This window comes from Vicugna pacos, chromosome 6 (genome assembly GCF_048564905.1).
Source record: "Vicugna pacos chromosome 6, VicPac4, whole genome shotgun sequence".
NCBI lineage: Eukaryota > Metazoa > Chordata > Mammalia > Artiodactyla > Camelidae > Vicugna > Vicugna pacos.
This window is the reverse complement of record NC_132992.1, coordinates 42,436,804-42,455,369: the sequence shown is the minus strand read 5'-3', so window position 1 is coordinate 42,455,369 and position 18,566 is coordinate 42,436,804. Positions and strand designations below refer to the sequence as shown.

General features: G+C 31.5%; 1 protein-coding gene and 1 non-coding gene across 6 annotated transcripts in view; both read left to right on the top strand.

The window, feature by feature from the left end:
* The window catches only part of RALGAPA1 (Ral GTPase activating protein catalytic subunit alpha 1), a 212,859-nt gene that overhangs the window by 44,482 nt on the left and 149,811 nt on the right, over positions 1 to 18,566 (top strand). For all 5 annotated transcript variants that reach the window (XM_072962928.1, XM_031678941.2, XM_006212752.4 and 2 more), the window contains exons 5-10: positions 5,151 to 5,194; positions 6,828 to 7,005; positions 8,219 to 8,334; positions 10,890 to 11,028; positions 12,060 to 12,268; positions 13,922 to 14,161. In XM_072962928.1, the coding sequence (XP_072819029.1) occupies positions 5,151 to 5,194; positions 6,828 to 7,005; positions 8,219 to 8,334; positions 10,890 to 11,028; positions 12,060 to 12,268; positions 13,922 to 14,161 (926 nt within the window). The remainder of the gene's footprint in view (positions 1 to 5,150; positions 5,195 to 6,827; positions 7,006 to 8,218; positions 8,335 to 10,889; positions 11,029 to 12,059; positions 12,269 to 13,921; positions 14,162 to 18,566) is intronic.
* LOC116281119 (U5 spliceosomal RNA) lies at positions 7,015 to 7,131 on the top strand. Its single transcript, XR_004190570.1, has one exon. It is a non-coding gene; the product is annotated as a U5 spliceosomal RNA (small nuclear RNA).

The window sequence follows — 18,566 nt, the reverse complement described above, 5'->3', positions numbered from 1 at the left end:
GAAGAAACTTTTTTTGAGACATCTGAACTTCTAAAGTTTATTATATCTTCTGAGGAGTGTAGCCTTCAATCTGTAAACAGCCTTTAGACTATCTGGTTGTCATGATTAATAATATTCCAATAAGTGTCCAACTTCAGAAGATACATAAGTGGTCATTTTTCTTTGTCACCCAGAAGAATCCTAAAAGTCTGTTTCCTTTCTTTTTTGATTTGTGTTTATAGAAAAATAAATCAGTAACTCGATTTTTTTTAGAGTAGATTTTTTGAGGTATAATTTACTTAGGTAAAAATCATTTAAATAAGTCAGTACTTTGTAGTAGATATTTAAAGTCACTACAGTCCAGTTTTAGAACATTTCCAACACCCTAAAATGTTCCTTTGAGCCCATTTATAGTCAGTCACCTTTCCTACCACCAATCTGCTTTCTGTCCTCAATAAATTTGTCTTTTTTTGACATTTCATGCAAATGAAATCATAAAATTTGTAGTAGTTTACATCTGGCTTCTTTTAGTTTGCATGATTTTTTGTTATTTGTTAACATAGCATATATCAGCATTCCTTTTGTTGCTGTGTAGTATTCTATTGTATGGATATACCATATTATATTTACTCACCAATTAATAGACATTTATATTGTTTCCAGTTTATTATAACTTATTTATTATATTTGTTTTAATGTAGATTCCTTTTGATTTCCTATGTATAGGATTATGTTAACTGCAGATTTAGTTTTACTTTTTAATTTCCAATCTGGTACCTTTAATTTCATCTGTTTTTCTGTTTTTTTTTTTTATTGTTCCTCTAGTACAATATTGAATAAAAATGGTAAAAGCAGACATCCTTGCATTATTCCTGATGTAAGGGAGAAAACATTCAGTTTTTCACCGTTATGTATGATGTTAGCTGTTTTTATAGATGCTGTTTATCAAGTTGAAGTAGTTCTCATCTGTCCTGTTTTGTTGAGAGTTTTTAATCATGCATGGACATTGTATTTTGTCAGCTGCTTTTTCTGCATCTATTGACATGATCATGGTTAGCATTACTGGTAGTTTTGTCATTTATTCTATTAATATTGTGTACTTCATGAATTGCTTTTCAAATATTAAACCAACTTTGCATCACTGAGATAAATCCCACTTGGTTAGCATTTATAGTCCTTTTAATATATTGCTAAATTCAGTTTGCTAGTAATTCATTAAAGATTTTTGCCTCTATGTTTGTGAGAAATATTGAACACAGTAGTGTTCTTCTATGAGGTCTTCATCTGGATTTATTATCAAGATAATAATAGCCCCATACAAAGTTTAGGAAGTGTTCGCTCCTTTATTTTCTGAAAGAGTTTGTGAACTGTTGGTATTACATCTTTTTAAAGTATTTGGTACAATTCACAAGTAAATCAATTTGTGGTTGGGCTTTTCTTTGTGAGAAGATTTGTAATTGTTGCTTTATATTCCTTTTAGAGTCAATTTGGATAATTTATCTTTCTGGGAGTTTGTCTATTTCATTTAAGCTGTTTAATTTTTTGGTGTAAAGTTGTTCAAGTTACTCTCGTAATCTTTTTATTCCTATAGGCTCAGTAGTGATGTCCCCTCTTTCAGTTTTGAATTTGGTAATTTGTGTCCTTTATTTTATTGACTTGTCTAGTAGCTAAGCATTTGTCATCATTGTTGGTCATTTCAAAGAACTAACTTTAGTATTGCTGATTTTCTCTATTGTTTTTCTGCTTTGAATTTCACTGATTTCCATTCTAGACTTTTATATTTTCAGAAATTTTTCTTACTTTGGTTTAATTTGCTTGTTTATTTTGTATTTTCTTAAGATGAAAGTCTAGGATATTAATTTAATACCTTTCTTCTTTTCTGATATAGACATCCAAGGCAATAAATTTCCCTAAAAGCTCATTCCATAAGTTTTAATATGTTGTGTTTTCACTTTCATTCATTAGAAAACATTTTTTAATGTCTCTTGTTTTCTTTGATCCATAGCTTTTTTGAGTTTGTAGTTTTTTAATTTTCAAATATTTAGAGTTATCAGATTTCTTTCTATTGTGATTTCTAACTTATAACTTAATTCCTTTGTGGCCAGAAAATACATTTTATATGATTTTAATCTTTTAAAGTATTTTGAGACATTTTGTGGCCCAGAATATAGTCTTTCCTGGAGAATGTTCCAGTGTACTTGAGAATGTGTATTCTGTAGTCATTAAAAATATTAGATTAATTTATGGCAATAAAATGATTATTGAAGAACAAGAAAGAACTTGAATAAATGGAATCTTATGCAGTATTCATGGATGATAGGCTTGATGTTATGTATAAAGGTAACAGTTCTCATCTAGAATTCCTGTAGGGACCTTTCAATATAGCCTGATGAGTTTATTGTAAAATTTATATGGAAAATCAAAGCCAAAGCAACTTGAAAGGATAACAAATGAGAGAGGGAGGATGGTGTTGTTAGATACTACCATACCCAATAACAAGATGTATTATAAAGTTATAATAATTAAGACAGTATCGTTGGTATAGCAGGGATGGACTAATGGAAAAGGACATTGAGGCCAGCAAAAGACCTAGGCTTATATATGGATACTTGTAACATGATTGAGTTTTAATATGTTGCATTTTCACTTTCATTCAATTGAAAATATTTTTTAATGTCCCTTTTGTTTTCTTTGATTCATAGCTTTTTTGAGTGTTTGTATTTTTTAAATTTTCAAATATTTTGTGTTATCACAGATTTCTCTTTGTTGTGATTTCTAACTTAATTCCTTTGTGGAATTTCATTATAAAACCTGAAAGAATAATACAACTGGTTATCCATTTGGGGAGGGAAAATTCTGCTATTGTCACACACAAGTAAATTTATGATGGATTTCAGAATTTGAATGTGAAAACAACATTTGGAAACTTTTTGAAGAGACTGGTTTATCTTTATAACTTATGGTAGGGAAGTATCTCTTTAGACATAGTAAGTACACTAAAAGAAAAACATTGGTGAATTGGTTATATTGAAATTTAAAATTACTGTACATCAGATGATACCACCTTCCCAGTCAATAAAAACATAGCTAAGTTGTTTGGGAGAACACTTCAAGTTTACAGAACTGACATAGAACTAGTAGTCAGTATGTATAAGGAACTAGCATATTAAAACAAAACAAAATAGCCCAGTTGAAAAATATACAAAAGGTGTGACAGACAATTTGCAGTAACTTGAATGATCAAATGAAAAGATGCTCAGTGTTACTAGGAAACATCAAAATGAAAACATTATTGAGGTGTGTAACAGTCAGGACTGGTGAATATTAGAGCATCTGCCAGTGTTTTGTGTTGCCAAAATGTGTTATTACAGCAATCACATGCACTGTTAGTATTAGATCTCATTTTCTCAACTACTTTGGAGAGAATTTCCCAATACTTAATTAAGTTAAGACTGAGTAATTTAATTCCTATTTATATATCCTGGGGAAGCTCACATGCATATGTGGAATCACAGACACGAGCCCTTTATTATAATATTCTGAGGAATAGCAAAAATTTGAAAACAAACCAGATGTCCTAATATAAAGATGATAAATTAATGGAACAATATACAGCAGTTAAAGTGAATTAACTAGATACACACTACTATGTATAAAATGGATAAAAAACAAGAACTGATTGTATTGCACAGGGAGCTATATTCAGTGCCTTGTAATAATCCATAATGGAAAAGAATCTGAAAAAGAATATACATCTGTGTATATATGTACAACTGAGTCACCTTGCTGTATGCTTGAAACTAATACAATATTGTAAATCAACTATACTTCAATTAAAAAAATTAAATGTGAAAAAAATGAATTAACTAGAGCTACACAGGTCATTATAGTTAAATTTCAGAAGCTAATGTTGAAATGGAGCTTCTAAAATGACTTGTATGATACCATGTATAATGTTTTGATATTTTTATTTTTGCTATTAATTGAATTCCAAACTTACTCAGATTTTATTAGTTTTCCACTAATTTTTTTTCCATTCCAGGATTCAGCCCATGATATTATATTGCAATTAGCATATATAGATTTTTTTTTAGGACAGCTGATTAAGGACTGGGCTTTACATAGTATTGTTTTGAGAGATTGAATTTGCTCAAACACAAGGAAGAGAATTGCAGCTAAATCAACATAGTCAGTTGAAATATTAAAGCTTAAGTTTTTGTATGACAAATAAAACATGCAAATAAAGTCATAGACTTGATCATTATATATATAAAATATATAAGTATATCTTATAATCTTGATGTTACTAGAAAGAATAAAAATGCAGTATTAGAACAAATAGCTGTGGAAGAAATTCTTGTTACTGGTAAAAGTTTTAAACATAGAAACCATTTCTAAATATTTTATGGATTTCTAAATAAGTAGTAGTAATATAAAATGTTTTTGGAAATAATTAATACCAAAATTTGGATTATGGTTTCCTATGGGGAGAGAAGGAGGAAAATGATTTGGTATGGGTTTAAAGGTGGCTTCAATGATACTTGTACTATTATATAAAAAATAGATAATGTAAATAAGTGAATATTTGAAATTATAAGAAACATGGGACTGTGTTTAGATTTGTTCAGACCAGATGGTGGACCTCTGGATGTCTGTGGATATTATTTCATTATTTCTTTGTAGATTTGAAATATTGTATAATTCAAAAGAAAAAGGAATATTAAAGGTGGTTTTGAATATTTTGAAATAATAAGTACAATGGAAATTTTTTTAGAAAATACTAAAGTTAGAGATGTTCACATGATTAACTAAATGGAAATTTTCTACAGTGGTTTTTATTTGTATTAGTGATGGGGAAAGTATTTAAGGATATTCTTAGTCTAAGTAAGAGATTAAATATATAGATTGTTGTCTTAAATTCAATTTTGGGTTTAGGGTTTGTTTTGATAGGATAAATCATGTTTAACTGCAATAAACCATGTGTTGAAAAGGTGACTTTTTATATGCCCTTCTGGTTCCAAGATTGTGGCCAGAGGGATATTAAGGTCACCAAGAATAACTTGGAGGTTGCCAAGGACTTGTTTTAAAGTGTTTTCAAGTCTGACCGAGAACTCTGACATTTAGAAACAAATAAATAGATATGAATGTTTAAAATCATGTTTTCTTTTCAGGATTGATTTTAAAGAAACTACTACACACAGGAAACTCCTTGAAGGTATAATATAATTATATATTTTTTCTATGACTTTTAAAAAACTGAGTAAAGCATACAGGCAGCTTGTCTACTTTCTTTATCAACTTTTTCCTAAAGAATTTTGAATTATCTTCACTTACCTTAATTGAAGTGAATTCACTTAAAATCTAGCAACATACTCAGTATTTATGAGGTTGACCAGGCTATTGAAAAACTAGTTCTTTTACTGCTGCATTGACTCATTCAGCAGAAATACAATCAGTCCTCCATATCCATGGATTCCACATCCAAGCCATTTTATATAAGGGACTTGAGCATCCACTGATTTTGGTATCCATGGTGGGGGAGTTCCTGGAATCAGTACCCCGTAGATACTGAGGGACAACTCTACTTTGCTCTGTGGTCCCCAGAAGACAAAAATCATTCAATCATTCAACAAATTATTCTTCATTTTATCATAGCTATTGTTAGATGTAGAGGAAAGTAGGGCATCTGTTAAAAAATTTTGGTTTTGTTTTTTTCTTTTCTTTTCTTTTTTTTTTTCGTTTTCATTATCTCATTGTGCTATGGTAAGAGAAGCTACCCAGTCCGAAGGCATCTTGCTGTAGGTTGAATAAAAATCTCATATTATAGGTACTTTTGGTGTCAAGGCTTCAGTATAGCAGTACAAAGGAGTAAGCCTTCCAACATGTTTATCCTGTTTCTAACTAAACCATGAGGGTGGCAGCGGTTGAATAGTGTTTAAATAGGGTTGAATAGTGTTTATATAGTGTTGAATAGTGTTGGCGGTGCCTGTTTGCAAAGCTGTGGTAGGGTAATATCTAAAGCTTCCAGTAAGGTTAGGTTAGTGAAGAATTTTGTATTTTGCTTGGAGACTTGAATTTTCTTCTATTTTCTCCTGTTCTCTTCATCGATTTAAATATTTACTGTCTTCTGCATATGGGGCATTGTTCTAGTTGCTTAGAATACAGTAATAGGCCAGAATTCCTGCTTTGTGCAATTTAGAAGCAAGTTATATAAATGAGATAATTTTAGATTGATAAGCTTTTTAAGGACAAGATCATTGAGTTAGCAGTGTACCAGGATCCCCAAGACCATTCCTCCTTTTACCAAGCCCATTATAACAAGGAATAGTCATTGTCCTCTCTCCTTGCTTGTTTTGTTTTTGTTTGTTTGGGGGGGTATTGTATTTATTTATTTATTTTTAGAGGAGGTACTGGGGATTCATTGAACCCAGGACTTTGTGCATGCGAAGTACACGCTCAACCACTTGAGCTATATTCTACCCTCTCTCCTTGCTTTTTGAATTAGACTTGTGATGATAGGAAGGAGGGAAGTAAACAAGTAGGAAATGATTCTGACTTTTTACAAATGGAAGTTACAGCATAAAGATTACCTGATGGCTTTAAGTAGTTAGAAGGCAGGTACGTTTGTTCAAAATCCATAAAATTAGATTTATAAATAATGAAGGTCCAGTAAATTGTAATGGGTATAGTATTTCTCTTTCCCTCTTCTCCTCCCTCTCCATACTTTCTTCCTTTTCTTCTTCTTTGCAAACTGTCATTCTGTAATCATCTAGAGAATTTTGGCCTTGGAAGGAAGAAAATATTGCCATTTTAAATAAAATACTTTTTTTCATTTTATTTTATTTTAGATTAGGCGGGAAGGTGTTCGTCTTTTCTTATTATGGTTGCAAGCTCTTCAGAATAACTGTAGCAAAGAACAGCTTTGGATGTTTTCATGCTTAATCCCTGGATTTTCAGCACCACAATCTGAACATGGACCTCGAACTTTAGATAATCTCATTAATCCTCCACTCAACCTTCAAGAAAGTAAGATTCATACTCTGGTTTCTCTTCAGATCGTACAAATCTTTCACCTTTTACTAAAGATTTCCGTGGAGAGGAACAGTTAGGAGTCTTTAACCAATTTTTTGAAGCCTTACTTTCTATGGGGCTAAAAAAAAGAAAGTAAGATTCATGTGATTTTTTTCCATCATTATGAAAAAAATGTCTATGTGGTTTGTTTATATATTTTTTAATGTAATTTTTTTCTGGGGAAGGTATGTTAATATATATTTTTAAATGTCTGTACATTTATTAACCGGGTAATCCAAGGCCATGTTTTTAAATGTAAGTTTTATAAACCCAAACTCAAATACAGAGAAAAGATTGGTGGTTGCCCAAGAGGAGTTGAGAGGGGGATTGAGGGTGGGTGAAATGAGTGAAGGAGATCAAGAGGTACAGACTTCCAGTCTTAAAGTAAATAATCCATGGGATGTAATGTACAGCATGGGGGCTGTAGTTAGTAATATTGTATTGCAGATTTGAAAGTTGCTAAGAAAGTATATCTTACAAGTTCTTATCACAAGAAAAAAATTTTTTGTAATTTTGTATGGTGACAGATGGTAAATAGACTTACTGGGGGTGATTATTTCACAGTGCATATAAATGTTGAGTCATTTTGTTGTATGCCTGAAAGTAATATAATGTTGTATGTCAATTATACTTCAATGAAAAAGTAAATAAATACAAATTTAAAAAATTAAATGTAGGTTTTATCATCCAGAAGTAATGAGGCCAGCAGATCAGGAAATGATTGCCATTAAAAAAACAGTTTGTTACTCACAGTCCCAGGAGGAGGGAGCATGCCACACCAAGGAGAGTGGCCACATGGGGAAGTACCAGGGTTGATCAGAGGTAGGGGCTTGAGGGGTATGGTTGGGGGTCATGGGCAAGAGCCCTTATTGTGATTTCTCCAGGTGGGAATGTGTGAGGCAGGGTTAGCAGGCTGAGAACTGGCTAGTTTGGATAATTTCAGCCAGGCTCTGGGGCACAGAGGTTGTTTCTGGTTGTCTGGTACCTGGCCCTAGGTCATTGTGGTGGGCTATAGGATGACCTCAGATTTATTTCAAGTTTCAGTCATTAGGGTATTTCTAAGCAGTAATTTTTGCATATCTGTTTTGTAGTTAAAATCTTATTTGGGTCATATTATTGTTTTATTTGTTTTATAATTACACTAAACTTTTCTTTTGTCTCTGGTTAGCTCAAGTCACTATAGAGGAAATCACTCCTCTTGTCCCCCCACAATCAGGAGATAAAGGACAAGAAGATCTTACAAGCTATTTTCTTGAAGCACTTTTAAAATATATAGTAATTCAGGTATGTGTTATTTTCTTTGATGTCACCCTCTCTACTATTCCGTGGGTAATTCATTTTTCCCCCTCTTACATTATTCTGTCATAGTAAATATTTGCTTATTTTTCTGAAAGAGGAGTAACAAATTTTTGCTTTTGAAAGTATGTTAGTGTGCTCTTCCCAAAATGAAAATTATTGAAGGGATTATGAACCTCTTAGAAAGGGAGCTAGAGAGAGAAATTTTTATAGTAGATTCTTTATGTATAAACCTTGTAATGTGAGCCAGTTGTGTTTGCTTTCTAATCTTTTCATTTATAATCAGCATTTATGATATTTTAAATGAAAAATAATAATTGTTTGATTTTAGGATCAGTCTGCCAAGAAGCAGCAACGGGGAAGTGGGGCTCGGGATGAGGTTGGGGGAGTGGAGGAATGTAATTTACACTTAAACGTACTTAAAATTTCTAGGTACATGTATTTTGTAAGGTAACCCATTCATCTCTAGTGATTGTTGAAAACACTTTTAGCACACACTCATTTCTCGTTAACTGTTCGAAACACAAAAATTCCCTATGCCTCAGAAATAAACATTACAAAATTAATTTGGACCCTGAATGAGATTGCCAGGGTTTGAATCCTGATTCTGTAGCTTACTAATAGTGTGATCTTTGGCAAATTACTTAACCTCTCTGTGCTTAAAATAGAGATAAAAATAATACCTATCCCATTTTGATGTTTGAGGCTTAAGTTACTAGTGCAGAGTACTTAGAAAGAAAAAGTTAGAATATATAACATACAGTAAGTGTTCCATAGTGGGTAGTTTTTGTTATTGTCATTATTACCAGTTTTTCTTAAAAAAAAAAAAAACAAAAACAAAACTTGTATTTCATGTAGTTTTTTAAAATTGTTTTGCTGGTTTATTGAGATACATTTGACATACAGTAAACTGTAATTGAAAAATACAATTGATAAATTTATTACATGTGTAGACCCATGAAACCATCACTGCAATCAAGATAATGAACATATCTATCACCCTTAAAAGTTCTCATATCCCTTGGTAATTCACCCTTTTCTAGCTGCCCCCCCATCCCATCTCAAGGCAGCCATTGATCTGATTTCTTTCACTATAGTTTGCATTTTCTATATTTTCATATAAATGGAATCATATGATAATATCTTTTTTTTTGGTCTGGCTTTTTTTTAGCATAATTATTTAAAAATCATATTTTATCTGTATCAGTAGTTTGGTCACTTTTATTGCTGAGTAGCTTTTCATTGTATGTATATCCTATGATTTGTTCTCTAGTCTCCTTTTGTCGGCGGAGGTAATTAGGTTTTACTTATTTATTTAATTTTTAGAGGAGGTACTGGGGATTGAACCCAGGACCTTATGCATGCTAGGCGTGCACTCTGCCACTTAAGCTATACTCTCCCCCTGTTATCCAGTCACCTTTTGATGGTCATGTGAGTTGTTTCCAGTTTTTGGCTGTTACAAATAAAACTGCTATGAATGGTGGTAAACAAGTTCTGTGTGAACATAAGTTTTGTTTTCCTTTGGGTAAGTAGCCTAGTAGTGGAATGGCTGGGTTGGTGGAAAGCATATATTGACTTTTTGATACTGCCAGGCTAGTTTCCAAATGATTGTACCTTTTTATATTCCACCAGCAATGTATGAGACTTAAAGTTGCTTCACATCTTTACTAACAGTTGGTATGGTCAGCGTGTAATTTTATCCATTCTAAAGATAGCGTATAGTTGTATCTCACTATGGCCCACTCTGGGCCTTTACTATTCCCCTACTTAGATAGCTTCTTCATCCTACTAGAATTTTCACACCCTACATTTTTCAGCTCTGCCTACTCTTGTCTACTCCCCTCTGTACTTTGTGGACACCATCCTTACCCCTCTCAGGTTCTGAGTCCCCAGTGGGCTGCTGCCTCTGTTGCACCTCCTTCATCAGTGCTTCCTGTGGTTAGGCTCTGATTACCTGCATTTGATTGCCACTGTTTCATTCCTTCCTCCCCTCCCTCTCACATATGACTATTTTGTGTGACTTTTAGGCTGAATTATTTAGGAAGGGGAAAAAGGAAAGAACATTAGCAGCTTTGCCAGTAGTAGAGCTGAGTTTTAAGTCAACTTTGACAGTTTTTCAGAGTACATTTTCACTTCTAAGATTTTTGAAAGATAAACCGTTGACCCTTGAACAACATAGGTCCACTTACACACAGATTGTTTTCAATAAATACAAACTACAGTACTACACAGTCCATTGTTGGTTGAACCTGCATATATGAAGGACCAATTGTAGTTATACGTGGATTTTCGACTGGATGAGAAGGGTTATTAGCACCCAAGCCTGCGAGTTATTCAAGGGTCTACTGTATAGTGCATTTGCATGACATTAGATCAGTTTTGAAGGTACATAAATATATATACAGACACATATATATTTAGAGATATATATATATCTTTACAGTGTTAACAGTTTAGCTTATTTGCTGAAATAATCTTTACAAGCTTGTTTATAACAGCTAATAATTTCTTCTTCTGAAATGATTCTAATTGTTTATTTTTAGGTAAAAAGTTTAGAATGGAAGAACAAAGAAAACCAAGAAAGGGGATTTTCATTTTTGTTTTCACATTTTAAGAAATATTACTTGCCTTATATTTTTCCAAACATCTGTAAGGAGAATAGTTTATATCATCCTGTACTTGGTATGTAATCTTTGGAATTTTCTAAAAGATAACACGTAAGAATAAAACAGTCTTCAGTGTAAAGATGGCATTTTTTACCTGCAGAAAACTGGTAACATTTAATTTATATTGATTAATTGGAGATACACTTTCATTCATACTGAAAGTGGAATTTTATTAATAGAAAATTTTCATTAAGAGTGAAGAAATGCTTTTAAAAACTTATTCTCTGGATATTACCTATTGGAGAAATTAGCCCACCATAAATATTTGTGATTATAAATTCAACTTAATTTTAATGTTCATATATTCCTTAAACTATATTTAAAAAATTTTAAAGGTCTTCAAGGGTTCAATTCAGTATGTCTTGTTCAAATTCTATATGAATAATTGTCATATATTTTGATCATATCTCATTCGGTATTTAGTGACTGTGCCAAAATGTCCTTTGGAACCTTGAAAGCTTAGCCTCAAGGAAAAATCCTGGGTTGGAAGTATACCTCTGCCATGTATAGAAGACATTGATAAGCCTGTATGTGGAAATGTCCTTTTTGCACCAAGATGTTCCTGTTTTAAGCTCTGCCAAGTTTAGGCGACTAACAAGCTTAGGCATAGTAGCCATTAGGGCTAGTAAAAGTGACTTAAATTAGAGTAGTAAACCTTTACCATTGAGAACAATATTTGCTTTGAAAATATTTTTGCTGTAAAAATTCTCATACTTTGTATGATGTCAAAATATGTGTGTCAGACTTAGGTTAATTGAAGTGAGCTCTCGTTAATTATACATAACTCAGGAAGTTTCTTTGTATTTAGGATTCATTGAACCTTTTAATGGCATTTTGCAAAAAGATGTGTTTCCATATATCAGCCATATATGGTTTAGTCTTCTAGATTCCATGCTAATATCTAGCAAACTACTTTAAAATGTACTAATTCTATTTCTTAAACAAGAATATTACCACAGTGTTTTCTCAAGTATTTTAAAACACAGATTTATCTGAGCATAATTCCTTTCTTACTTTTGTTTTTTGTTTTCCTTTTATTTTGCATAGATATCCCACAGATGAGACCAAAGCCACATTATGTCATGATAAAGAAGGATGCTGAAACCAATGAAGCAATCTATTGTACAAAGGAGCCTTTCATTAAGGCTCGTGTTATTGTTATTCGTTGGCTGGTTTCATTCTGGCTTGAGCCAAAGCCGCATACAGGACCTCATATTCCTGGGATGGAAGGTGAAGTCTTGCCAAAGAATATTCAGGTAACACAAACATAGGGCGAACTTGTTAAAGTTAGAAATAGCTTTAGAGATTTGTCCACTTGATTTCAGTTGCCTTAGCTGTAGAACACACTTAAAACAAGTAATAGTGAAAAACAAACAAACAAACAAAAAATATAGTGATATTTTCTTTGTATAAATGTATTTTATAAATCCAAATTTTACCAATTATAGAACCAATAGTTTTCTTAGTAAAAAAATGAAATATGTAAGATATAGAAGATGATTTCAGTCATATGTGTCTCAACTTCTAACTTATGTCTATACTTTACGTTAATTGTACAGTACTAAAAATATCCTTAATTGTACAAATCAAAATATTCTGCATTGTGCAAATTCTTGTGATTAGAAACAATTTGCAATCAAATGACCTTCATAATTTTTAGCATTCTAGGTATTCACAGAATGCTGATTTAAAATCCTGTCCGCATCTCATTTCCCCTTTTTAAACCAAGAACACTGAACCTAGAAACATGATGTAAAGTTACATAGTGGAGGGACTAGTATTTAAAATTATTTTTAATTAAATGGTTTCCCTCTTTTTCATGCTTTCTTTTCATTTTCTCCTTTTCTCTCATTGTGCTTTTTTTCTGAAGTCATCTAAATATAGTATTCTTAGGCTATTTTTATTTCTCTTTTCTCACATTTTGTCATTTAGTTTTAAAAATATTTTATGTGTGTGTTTTATATGCAGCTTCTTAAATCCTTTAAAAATTAGTTGGAGATATAAAGTGTGTTCGTTAGCATTTAGCAAATTTGACTAAATATTTCCCCGAGCCTTTTATTTATCTGTAGCAGATTATGTGATGTGTTTTCCCGAAAACTTTATTCCAGGTTTTCTGCAAAGATTATTAAATGTAGAAACTCTGAAGCAAAACTATTTTTCTTATCCCAGAACTCCGTGAATTAAAAATCAGAGATTTTTTTTAAATTGTGAAGGCATATTTTTGCTTAAACTTTTTTATTTTATAGGTAACAAAATGGACCAAAAATCGAGTAACTTACCAGAAGTAATTTACCACACCACAGAATAGGGCTACTTCTATCTTCCCATGGTAGTAATTTCTCTATTACCACCTTAAGACTTACTTTTTCCCTAGGCTTAGACATCATGGTCAGTCATGGTGAAAATACTGATAAGTCATTATAGAGTGTAGAGTTCTATTTTATTTTAGCTTCATTTCTACTTTTTCTTCATGATTTTTCTTTTTGTTTTTTTTAAGAAGTTTTTGCGTGTATAATTTTTGTCTAAGGTAAAATGGAGATAATAGAGATGATTTTACACATTAAGACTTTATTGTAGTGTTACTTATTTATTACTGAAGATCTGAGCTGATTCCATCTGTATTATTTTATCCAGTTTTAATTAACAACTTATTTGTACTGCAAACATACTGAAAAATAAACTTAATTGAATAGATGATTAGAGAGTATCACTATATCACTAAATACTGAGTTATTTCATTGCCACTTAATTATTTAGAGTGAATTCTAAATGAAACTCTATGCCTCGATTTTAAATAGTACTGTAAGTTACTTATAGAATGCTTTGGGCTTTGTCAGTATTTGCTATTTAAAGACAGAATACTAAGGTTAAATTATTATGATATTCTCCCCCTTTTGTTTTTATTTTAGAGAGCAGCTGCTAGTTTGGTATCCAGAGAAGAAAACAAAAATGATAATGCTGATAAAGCAGACAGAACTGCAGAACCAGAACAGTCTCATTCCAACACAAGCACTCTCACGGAACGAGAACCTAGCTCTTCTAGTCTCTGTAGTATTGATGAAGAACATCTCACAGACATTGAAATAGTTCGTAGAGTTTTTTCTTCTAAAAGAAGTAATGTAAACTTTGTCACAGAGATATTTCGTCAGGTAAAATACCTTAGTATTTTTAATTTGTAATGTAGAGTTCTGTCTTTAATATTGAATATACTGATTTTTAGCTATTTAAAATTTATTTTTCATGGAAATGTTTTTAAAGTTCGTATTTAGTTTTAAAATTTATTACATCTATCCTTTAATATTTTCTATTTATATTTTTTAGCTTCTGATGACTTTAGTTTAATAATTGTACCCTTCTTCCCCCAATATTCTTTCATTTATCAGAATAATTTTCTTACTCATTTTATGATTTGAAACTTTTCTTCCTATCATTTGATTAATAAATTATGGTAAAATTACTATATCCTTCACTCTTCAATCAAAAAAAAGCAGTTTATAAGAGGAGATGTTTTCATTGTTTTTATCCTTCCCTCAGAGGCTCAGTTTTGCCCTCTATGATATTCTAAAATTAAATTTATTTAAGGCAGGTATTATTTAGAGAATAAAATAAAGAGAGGGAAAGAAAATGAATAAAAGCTATTTCACATAAAGATAGCTAGAACTCCCTAGGTGCACATTCTCAATTACATAGAAATTTTGTCGGGAAATAAACCTTATGAAAAGTAATCATTTGCTCTTAATAGCAAAGGTACTTAAACTTTTGCAGGTAAACATCATTGAGTTTTGTAGCTGAAGGGGATCATTCAAGTCTCATAGCAAGTAAGTAGTAGACCCAGGACTAAAATACCCAGTTTCTGATTCCCATGTCAGTGCTCTTTATTCTGTGTCAGACTGCCTTTACATGCCAGGGAGCTCTCCAAACAAAGCAGATCTTCATCTCCTACACGTTTATTACATAAAACAAGGCACGGGGCGGCATTAGCTCTGTCAATCTAAGTTAAACAAACTCACTGTAACATTTTGTCCTGCTTTGGTATTGGTTCTTAGTTGCCAAGGTTAAGGTTTGTGTTGACAGAATATATGACAAATGGGAACGGAAAGATTTAATGAATATTGTTGGAAATACTTGTGGAAAAATTTAAAGCTTATAGACCTATTCAGGTTTTCTAGTTCTTGAGTCAGCTGGAGTACGTTTATTTTTCTAGGAATTTGTTCATTACATGTGTTTTCAAATACATTCTAATAATCTTTTTAACCTCTGAAGCATTTATATTCATGTTCCACCTTTTCATTCTTGTTAGTATTTGTTGCTTGTTTGTTTCTTGATGATTCTTACCAGGGATTTGTCAATTTTATTAGTCTTTGCAAAGAATGAACTTTTGGCTTTGCTGATCCTCTATGTTTTATTTTTTTTTTTAATTAAGTTTTGCTCCTTGTTATTTCTTTCTACTTTTCTGGATTTTATTAGGTGGTTCTTTTCCTAGCTAACTAATTAACCTCATATTTTTCTCATAAAAGTATTTTGGAGACTACTAATTTACCTCTTACCTGTTTTAGCTACAAAATCTGATATATAGCATTTTTGTTAGTATTCACATCTATATATTTTTTAATTTTCACGTTAATACCTTTTTTGACTTATGAGTTAGCAGTGTGTATCTTCCAGACATACAAGATTTTCTAGTTTTCTTTTTTTTTCAGATTTCTGATGAGATTATTTTGGTCAGAGCATACAGTCTATATAATCAGTATGTAGCCAGTCCTCATAAATGTCCCATGTTTTTGAAAAGAATGTATTCTTTACTGGTGAGTTCATGATTAGTAAAATCTTAAATCAACTTTATTATTGCATATATCCTTACTTAAGATTTTTGGTTAGTGTGGCCTCAGTTTTGGAGAAACATGTGTTAAAATCTTATATTCTGATGGTCATTTGTTTTTTTCTATTCCATAAATTTTCCTTTGTATATTTTGAAGCTATATGATTAAGTACATATATGCTTATAATTTTATATTTTTTTGGTGAATTAAGCCTTTTATTTATGGCTCTTGTCATTTGTAGAAAATATTTTTGCTTAAAGTGTATTTTACCTACTTTTCATACATTTTTATCACATTTTATTAGAATCAGCCTTGTGTATTTCTTTAATCATCTTATTTTCAGCCTTTTTGTACCATTAGATTTTTATATCTGTTGTAAAGATGGTTGAATTTTTTAAAATCTTCGTCATAAGAGGCATATTTATTATATTACTGATATTTGGATTTACTGATAACTGTCTTATTCTATTTCTTTTTCTTATCATGTCTGTATTTCTTTTTTTCCCTTATTTTCTTTTTGCTTTCTTTTTAATTGATGTTTTTTCATTCTGCATCCTTCTCATCACTTGGTTTGAAAGTTGTACTTCAGTCCTTTTCCTTTAGTGAGTACTGTATAAATTTTAATGTACATACTTCACTTTCCAAATCTAAAGTTGTTATTTTTTACCTCTTCCTAATTAATAGGGGGATCGTAGAACCTTGTTACTCTAATTTCTCCTCCCAACTTACATATTATTTTTGTCAAATAATCCAGTTCTATTTTTCATGTTTGTGTTTTAATTCAAGTATTGTTATTATGTGCATTCAATATTGATTTCCATGTAGTTACATTCATCACTTCTTTTGATTGTAATTTCTTCCTTTTCAGAGCTTCCATTTAGAATTACTTTCCTCTGCTTGAAGTTCATCATTTAGAATTTACTTTAGTGGATGTCCATTGGTGTCAAACATTTAAAAGTTTTTGCTCTGAAATGTCTTTATTTTTCACTAGACATGAAATTCTAGATTGACAGTTATTTTCACCTGGTACATTTCAGATACTTGGATACTTTCCCACTGTTTTCTGTTTTACATTGTCACTGTTGAGATACCAACCAGCAGTTGAACTCCTAGTGCTTAATAGGTTGTTTATCTTTCCTCTGGCCCTTTTTAATATATTTTTTTTAAATATTTAGCATTTTGTATTTTACTGTGGTACATCCAGGTCTAGATATCCTTTTATTTATTCTTCAGGGGATACTTGGGCATACTGTCTTTATGAATTAATATAATTTGACAGTTCTGGAAAATTTCCAGCCATTATCTCTTTAAATATTGCCTCTTCCCATTTTTTATTGCTTTTCTAGACTCTAACAAAGATGTATGTTAGACCTTCCCACTTTATATGTCTACTAATCTCTCATTTATATTTTCAATCTTTTTGTCTCTCTGTGCTACATTCTGGATAATTTCTTTTTAATTGTAACTGTTTCTGGAAGTTGGCCAGTCTGCTTGGTTAATTTTATTGTTTCTGGTTCATTACTTATATTTTATATATTAATATTAAACATAATTAATTTACACTGATTGATCATCCTTATATTTCTTAGGTCTTTATAGGTCTGATTCTGACATGTTTTGTTTTTGAATGCTCTTTCTTCCGGTGCTGTATTCTCATGTATTTCTGATAAATTTCGTGGTTTCAGAAATTCATAATTTTGATTCTGATTTCTTAAGACTGTTTCTTGGCTTTGTTTGTTAAAGGTTGATTGCTCCAGAGTCAAGTTGCATTTGCTTCATATAGATGCAGAGAAACACTACCAACCTCACATTACACTGAAGTTTTGATTTGAGGTTCAAGCCAGGTGGATAATATGAATGTACAGTATAAACCTGTATTAAGGCTAGCTTTTGATTGCAGTGTCTCTAAAGGGATTTCTGTTGTCTACTTTGAATCTAAGTATGGGCAATTTTCCTTGCAGACTTTTCGTGGGGTGGGTTTATTTCTAATTTAGTATCACATTGATGACATACAGTTCTTTGGAATCCCAACTTTATTTGGAGGTGTCCTGTTATTCTTCCTACCTTGCCCTGATAAGCCCATGAAAACCAAAGTAATTGGTTCCATTCAATTTGAAAGTCAGTTTTATTGCTCTCTCTGAAACCTCTTGAGTTTGAATTTCATGTAGGTTTTTATTTTCAAATATTTCTTCCAACTTTTTGGCTCATAAGTGCATTTAAGAAGATTAAAGTTTTTTTTAATGTATCATTTTTGTTTTTTCAGTTGTAAGGTTGGTCAGGTTACCAAGTCCGCCACATTCTTGGAAACAGAATTCCCCGTATTGACTTTTTAATGATGCTCTTTATATTTTAATTTCTAGAAGTTGCATTTGGTTGTTTTTTCCATATCTGCCTAGTCATTTTTTTGTGTGGTTTATTCTTTGTTCATATTTTCATTTTCTTCTTAATTAAAATATTAAATGTTTATTTTATATTACTTATTCCAGTAATCCCAGTAACTCAAGTTTTTACAGCTCTGGACTTGTTTGTTCCTGTTTACTCACCCTTATTTGTTTGTTTTAGGTTTTTGTGTCATGGGCTTTGGAATTTTGTGGAAATGATTTTGAAACCTGGGTTGAAGGATGTGCTCCTCCAGAGAGGATTTGTACTTCCTTCTCTCATATATTCAGGAGTCCCATCAACCTTGGTTTTTCTTTAAATTACAGTTCTTGCTTATGATTCTTCTCACTGTGTA